Source organism: Echinococcus granulosus (genome assembly GCF_000524195.1).
Source record: "Echinococcus granulosus chromosome Unknown EG_S00243, whole genome shotgun sequence".
In the NCBI taxonomy this organism is placed as follows: Eukaryota; Metazoa; Platyhelminthes; class Cestoda; order Cyclophyllidea; family Taeniidae; genus Echinococcus; species Echinococcus granulosus.
The window spans coordinates 31238-39499 of NW_020170623.1; the positions used below are offsets into that span (position 1 = coordinate 31238).

The following is an 8262-nucleotide window of genomic DNA, read 5'->3' on the forward strand; positions in this document are numbered from 1 at the left end:
TTGTCCCATAAGCTCACCCGCTAGAGGTGGGAATACTTTAGACGCAAGTAGCAACAGTGCTACAGCCCGTGTGCCACGATGCAGAGAGTGTGGATGGTTCAACTTCACCCACCTTCTAGCATGTGACAACGTCGTCTTCTTGCACGAAGTCGTTCAGGCATCAAAATATACTTGTTGATAATGCAGAGCAGAGCATTCCATACCCTTTAATTCATTCAGAGGTCATTTCCCCATTTGTTAAGTCCTTCAGCCTGCATTTGTATGCAATGATGCACTTCTGCATGTCCGATTATGATGTTGTGCACATCCATCTGAAAGAGTGGAATGGTGAAATACGGATTAATCGTGTGCTACAACTCCTCTTTCTTTGTCTCAAGTGTTTGCATCGGCATTGTAGAAAGCGTGTGTTAAATCGGGCCCAGCTTATTGGAATGAAAGCTCACAAGCGACCGAATCTCACCGTCCACCTCCTTCAGCCATGTATGAATACATTGTTTAGCACTAGGCTGCCCAGCTTCTCAGGGTTAAGTGCTGAGGCGATGTGAATAGTGCGGTTTACTGATCGAAAAGTGCTTCACCCAAGTAAGTGGGTCAAATTGGACTACTGACAGGGTCGGCGTATTTTGGCCTCCTCTGAGGGAAGACTTGTAGAAGAGTGTGCGCTGTGCTGTCACGTGTCACGCTGCATGTTACAGGGTAGAATCGTGTAGAAGTTAACCACACAAGCATTGGTGGTTCGAATGGGTAAGTGTGCATGTGAGTGGGTGCGATGGGCACGACAATGACTACTTTCCTCCACACCACCTCCTCTTTTCTGATGAAGAGCACTGAAATGTGGATGGACAATAGAGAAGGAACGAGTGACGAGCAAAGTGTTGACAACAATCCAGGTGATGGAATGAGCAACACATTCCTCCTTGTGTGGAAATGCTGTGGCTGTACGCAGGCCAAGAGACCTCTCTCTCTCTCTCTCTCTCTTCTACATCCAATTGCACTTATCTCGACTCGGCTTGAGGTATCGCCTCCTCTAAATAACTGTCCTAACAAGGCAAACAAGGAAAACAACCTCCCAACTCCTAGTTACCTACTCCGTCGCGCAGCCACTCACCTTGACTAATTTGCAGTGTTACCCTCCATAAATGAAAGGAGTCTTCACCACTAGGACTGCTTCTTACTCCACTCTACCAATTTTATCCCTTTTAATTCCTCTCACTTCATTTGTGGCGCAAGATTTGTGGCCTGAAAATGATAACCAGAGACCATTTAGGCACAAAATAATTAGAACTGATAGATAAAGTGAGTATTTGTGCGTTTGAATACACAATCTCCTAATCAAGACGAAAAGCATCCGTCCATTACAATGTCCTTTATTATTCATTCATACGTTATTTCCAGTAAATAGTTTGATGTTCAAGTGGAACTTTGATTTGCAAGCCCAGCAATAGAATGCGCCGGTTTCAAGGCTCGCAAACCTGCATTTCATCATCACACTCTGGAACACTTATGGGCTTGTTTCCGCATTCGGTCATCACCTGAAATGTAGAGTGGGTGCGAAATATTTGCCAATGCGTTTGAATCATCGTGCATTCGGGTTTTGCTTCATGTTTGAAAAGTAACTTGGTTCATCACCACAGCCTGCTCTATGCGTGCATGGACTTGGTGTCGTTGTTTGGCGTCTTCATTAACGGTACTTGTAACAGGTAGGCTCACGGTGCGTCTGCCAACAGTTGTCAAAAGCGATGGGATACACTTGGTGCTGCGATAGCATCTCTTTCCAACAACCGCAAATTTTTTAAGCCACCATTCGTCTTGAACACTTCTTGCAGGCACAGCCGATTGGCTGAGGTTAAGACGAGTCGACAATGGTTAGAAGGAGAAGTATGCAGGAAGGGAACACAAGGAATGCATCAGCTTTGCGCTTTTTAACTCGACTCAGAGGCAGGGGAATTTTTATAGAAGTTGTTTTTGTAAAACCATTGGCAAAGCAGCTGTTGTGAATCGTGACGTCCAGAGATCACCCAGAAGTAGATGCATCGAGTTTAGAGTGATTCCTTGTTTTACACCATGAAGACTCACATGAAAGTCAAGACTGAAGTATCAAAAAGCCATTGAGTGATGTACATTTTACACGTACATCAACTGGGAAATCTCGGTCCAAAATGCTGTGCATGAATGGGTGTGGTCAGTTTGGAAGCTTTCAAACGACGCGTTTACCGTCCCACACTTCCAAGTTGAAGTCGGCCATGCCTTCTTATCACTCAAACGCACTCGTGTTAGAGAACGTGGGTTTGGGTAGAGGAGTACCTACTATTTTAATGCAAGTCGCTTGTGCAGTGCCAACTTAATAATGCAAAAATGCAGAGACCGAGACCTCCTAATACCTCCTCCCAAACTAATTTTGTATGTCGCAATTCCCTCGCAAATTATTATTACTATTAGCAGTACATCTTCCCATTTCAACTGGCTCTCCTCTCAAGCATGGCCATCATTGCCACTAGGCTCTGGAGGGGTTTGCTATTAGGTGGTGTCTGTGTCAAGAAGCGGCACCTAAGATGTGGCCACACTGAAGTGCTTCCAGTGTGGCTGGGTGGCGCTTTCCTTTCATTGCGCTAACCTCATCAAGTCCCCAATCGGCTTAAATCCTGATGTGAAGGAAAGACACAAACGAGGGGAGATTTTGACGAATGACAAGCTAAACTGAGCTCTTTTCCTCCTACACCCTCAATTCACTCACGATGTGCAGGAGGTTCTCTCACATGGTCATTGTATAATGCATGCCTGCTTGAGTCCTGCAATCTTCCACATTTGTGCCTACATAATTTCACACTAACTGACGGTTGTATAGTTGCGAATGAAATTTGCAAGAATACAAATACTTTGAGATCACACTTGTAAAAGGCCTGCAAATGTGAGAATAAATAGTGATTTTAAAGAGTAAGTTGTGTGATGGCATGCGAAGATGAAAATCGGATGAGGAAAGAACTGAATTTTAAAGAAAAGGAATGAGAAAACTGGTATTCAGCAAGAGGGGGTCCGAGATACGAAAAGTGGATATGAGATAAGAGTGAGAAATGACGAAGTGAAACAAAAATTTGAAGTGAAAAATTACACTGGAAGAGAAGTACATGTAACATAGAAAAATAAAAGTAATATTAGGATGGAATATCTCATTGAGTGAGTGAATGAAAGGGAGGCAATTGGAGGAATTGCATGTAAGATGAAGAAGAAGTGCATTTCACTGACGCGCCAATCGTCACTTCCCCTTCCAATGCCACTACATCCATGAAGTGAGCTTTGCCTATTTGTTGGCAGATGCCTCGTGAGCCTGCCTGCTCGAAGTGCCGGTAATCAAGGCCCTACACCCCGACACCAGGTCCGTACACTCTTAGAGCCGGCTGTGGTGATGAGCCGAGTTACTTTTCAATTATAACGCAAAACTAGAGCCCACGGTTATTTATACGCACTGACAAATATGTTTGCACATACTTTGCATTCTAGGCGATGTCTGAATTCTGATACAAGCCCATAAGTTTTCCAGTGAGTTATGTCGAAATGCAGGTTGGCGAGCCTTGAAACCGACCTTTTCTATTGATAGGCTAACAAATCACAGTTTTGCTTAAACATTAAGTAATTTAATGGAAATAATATGCGGTTGAGTCATAAAGAACACAATAGTGTGCGGATGCTTTCCGAGACCTAGCGGGGCGAGTTAATGCAATAGGTGATGCGGGGGTTGGATAGGTAGGTGAGACTTGGTCCATGAGGAGGTGAACCACACTTCCAGTCGCTCGTCTCCTTCTACTTAACTCCAAGCCTTTTTTGTACTTCATAAGCCTTCATTCGTCGCCTTGGCACAAATTCATCAGTACAACAACATTCCCCTCTAACCAGTCACTCATTCTCTATCCGTGCATCCACCAATCACATAGACATGCAGTCACTTCAGAGTTCATTCATTCATCCATCCATCCATCTCGTGATTGTGAATCGGCATGCGTTTATTCCTCAGGCCACTCCTCCATCCCACTCGATTCACTCGCCCAAATACACATCAATCCTTTCAATTGATTCATTCACCTCAACTCTCCTCCTCCATCCAACACCCAACCACATCCTAGTAATCATTCATCCAGTTCTGTTCGACTGATCAACTCCCCTCATTTCAGCATCAGCTATCCTAATACCAACCCCTTGCCATTGCCTTTTCGAGGCATTGTTGAGTAGCCTAATCAAAACTACATCACAGAGCTTCATCAATGCATAGACAGTGCCTGCAAAACGCACGCTTTACTAGGAAAGTGGTAGAGAGGGTGGGGTGGAGAGGTGAGAGGAGGGCACAGACGAGGGAGGACAGGGACCGCACTCTTCCCACTGAATCCACAGAGAGAGAATGGGTGAGTGCACTTGATTTACTGATGGGACGTGATGACAAGCTAACGTCGTGTTACCCTTAGAAGACGCAGATTGACTCAGTGGAGTAGATAATGGACAGGTGAGCAATGGTGACTCACGAAAGAGATTTTTAAGAATGTTCGTGTGCAGAATTAAGTTTTTCCATCCCTCCTACTTGTTTAGAAGAATGTAACAATTGTACTTTACAAATGAGTCTGTGACGGCAAATAAGCGAGGCAGCAAACAGACTGTGTGTGACAGAGTTTGTGAAGGAGCTCCGATTCCATTTGTTGGAGGAAACAGCAAATGGTCGCATGGTGACAGGCCTGTCTGACCATCATCTCTCCTCAGACATTTAGGTCAAAATATGCACACCGCAGGCACCCATCGTGCAGTTTCATATTGTTTGAACATGAAACAGAGTTCATTTAATTATAACTTCAACCATTCGTATAGTTGTGATTGCACTCTCTACTGAAATGCCAAGTAAGTAGGATGTCCACTTGTCAAGCTATCATTTCACCACGGAGATGCAGGAGCCACCTCATTAGGCCAGATGTCATTTTGCTAAAATCGTTTAAGGGAAAATGGATAAATCGTTGAGGTCGCAAGACGAGGCTCTCCTCACACTTCCAAAACGGAACACCTTGCACCTCATTCCACGTAATGCATAATGCGAAAATAAGACGTAGGAAAATCGGCAGCGAGGTACTGCACAATACAAAACCAAGCAGTGACCAAATAAAAGGAAGGAAGGAACGTGAGAGACTGGAAAGGCGCAGAGGAGAGGAAGAAAGGAGGAGGGAGCAATGTACCACCTTGGACCCATCTTCCACACTCACCTTATCCTCACTTCTTCAAGTGCCAGTCATTTACCTCTCCACGTGTCACACCACTACCTGCAAAATAGATGAATTCGTTTGGAGACAAACCTAGGGCAGATGAGGAAGTGGTGGATGCTAGAATTGCCTGTTTGCTGCTAGAAACAAAAATAGTAAGCCATAATGGCCAGATATGTTCGGGCTTAAGTTGTTGGCAGATGGTAGTTGGGATTACCCCAACAAACAGGCTATTTGAAAAGCAACTTAATTAAATGAGATGCCATGACTAAGGAAAAGAAATCATAAAGGAGAGAGAGAATCAGGAATTCATTTTTTCGCTTACTTGCGCCATTGGCGGTAGGAGAGAACGCATTACCTCTACATAATAAGAAAAATTTGCCTCTAAAGCCGACTATTGTCCAAACGAAGAGCAAGAAGCAGACCAAGTAACTCCTACTGATGAATACTTTCATTCAAATATGTCATTTGGCTGTACATTGGAAGGACACTAAGGCATCTGCGAAATAGTTGAACTGGTATTCCAGGAGAAGCAGCATCGCACTAGTCAGATTAAAGGATAGCAGTGCGAATTTGTCCACTCAAGATAACTAACGCATGGAGCAGAGTTGAAGGTGAATGTGCCAACTTGACAGAAAAGTGGAGCAGGTAAGCCTCTGGGCGAATAGTGAAGAGCACACAAGCACGGGAATCTACCACATTACATGTCACCAGTAAGAAGTCTCGATGTCCCACCGATCACTCAAAATGGAGGCAAAATGCATTCCCATTAAGTGCTGTCACTAATTCCTAACAAATACATCCCTTTTGCATCGACCATCAAGGAGTATCACTACTTCTTAACAAATACATCCCTTACCAAAGAGACCATTGAACAGAGGAGACAAGGACTGCATGCAATCACAAGTGCATTGATCCTAAAATCTTTGAAGATGTACAGCAATAGTTAACAACGGTTTATAATCATGATTACTTATCGCAGTACATAAAACTGCACCAACAATCTTGAGACAATGCAAACGACTATGTTGCTCAGTTTTATTGTAAATCTGCCACTTTTTATTCTTGTTCACACCGATTACCGGTGAATCTTTGAAATAATCAGTGTGACATTGAGAAGCCACTGTTTCAGCTTTAGGCTGCAGATCTTGAGTTCATCGAACCAATCATTCCCACTACGGGATTCCACGGAGCAGGGATTACATCAGTCGCCAAACATGCATACTTGCCCCACAATAATGTGGTTTCTCATAGTGAATACCTTTGGATTAACAAATATAAGATCTTGTTAATGTGTGACTTGCCCTTACAATTTTTGATTCACTTTCGGTAATGCAGATGGGTGTAGTGCTGCAAGTGCAATGGGGCACAACTTTTGAACTGCAGTTGCTTCAGGACATAAGTAGGCTTGTGATTTCCTTACAGTGGTGGTCCAATGCATGCAAACAACTTTAGTCCTCCAAACGTCAATGCTTGCATCAACCTGAATGTCCAGCCGCTACGTGCAATGAGGATGAATTGCGAGGACATATGGTAAAGGTTGATGGGCGGTTGAAGGTGTGGGTCAATTTCAATAATCGTGTCGTGTCATCGTGTGACACGCATTAAAAAGGCACAAATTTGCTGCCAAAAATGAAGCTGTTAATGCTGGATTTAAGGTTACTCAAGAAAGTTTTGGCAAATCTGCTTTTCCATTCACAATGAAAACGATTGAATGAGTGTGTAGAATGAATCATGGCCTCCAATTTCCATCTTCGCATGCCATCACACAACCTGCCCATTACAATTACCCTTTATTTTCATATTTACAGCTTCTGCAAAAGTGTGATCCCGAGGTTGTAATATTTTTTCAAGTTTCCATTGGCACTGTACAACTGTCAGGAAGGGTAAAATTATGCGGTTGCGAATGCAGGCGATTGCAAGACTCAAGCAGACATGCCTTATGCAATGACCACTTCATGGAACATCCTGCAAAGCGCGAGTGAATTGTGGGTTTAGGAGGAAGAGGGCTCGGTGCTACTTTGCATTCGTCTCAATTTCCCTCATTTGTGTGTCTCTGTGTCCTATGACGGCTTAAGTCGAGTAGTTGACTTGGTGAGGTTGGCGCAATGCAAGAAAAGCGCCACCCAGCCACATTGGAAGCACTTCATTTTAACCGGACCCGAGCAACTGGCAATAGTTAACCACGGTTTATAATCATGATTATTTATCGCAGCAAGCCTCACAAAACTTTATATACTAGACAATCCTGAGACATAGTCATCATCTGTTTTAAAATCGTAGGTATTTTTCCAAAAGTGGACCTTGCCTGAATCATTTTAAGCAAATTTTGTTTTTTCAAATTCCACTATCAACAACACAGCCATTCTTATATGACTGGTGTTAGACTGTGTTGAATGAAAGGAAGTAGACTAAGGGAGCCCGTTGAGCAAAGAGAAGTTCTTGCACTTGTGATTCCTTATGCGGAGGTACATTCCTTTCCTTATGTTGATCGTCGTGGTCTGTAGCACTTGTGGGCGCCAGTCTTTCGTTGATCCATTCGATGCATCGTTGGCTGTCCTAGCACTACAAGGTAATGCGCCTTCACATACAACTCCACGCTGAGTTGAGAAATGCCATCCTGCCTCATCACAATCAGTCGCCTCTGATGTGACGCTGCACTGATCCATCGCGTCTCTTTCAACTGCATAAGCTAAAATACTACTATCACTCTTGTTTTGCGTGGAAATTACGCTTATGTATTCGCAACGGACCGAAATGTTTGTGACTTCACGCCACGCATTATAACCTCCTCTGAAGAGAATGAAGCAAAGTCACTTGTAATCTAACACACGTTCTGCTATTGCATCAATTGATGAAGCGAAACACCAAAATTGTGTGTAGGTGGGTTAAGCCGTGTCAATCAAAGCTTGCAATGACCCTGCAATTCAGGTAGACATTCCTCTGATGCTCAAAGTACTCTGCAGGCTAAATCACTTCAGCTTTCATCCCTCATGCCTGTTCCCAACAGTCCTACTTAATCGGGCATTTT

At 43.7% G+C, this 8262-nt stretch overlaps 1 protein-coding gene across 1 annotated transcript in view; it reads right to left on the reverse strand. All coding sequences in view use genetic code 11, as the record gives it.

Moving 5' to 3' along the window:
* The window catches only part of EGR_10627 (hypothetical protein), a gene marked incomplete at both ends in the record, with an annotated part of 13017 nt that extends 6345 nt beyond the window's left edge, over positions 1-6672 (reverse strand). The window contains 6 exons of the mRNA XM_024499876.1: positions 1109-1181; positions 1214-1284; positions 2735-2900; positions 4414-4563; positions 5269-5461; positions 6542-6672. Of these exons, the coding sequence (XP_024345713.1) occupies positions 1109-1181; positions 1214-1284; positions 2735-2900; positions 4414-4563; positions 5269-5461; positions 6542-6672 (784 nt within the window). The remainder of the gene's footprint in view (positions 1-1108; positions 1182-1213; positions 1285-2734; positions 2901-4413; positions 4564-5268; positions 5462-6541) is intronic.
* Positions 6673-8262: the final 1590 nt, after the last annotated feature.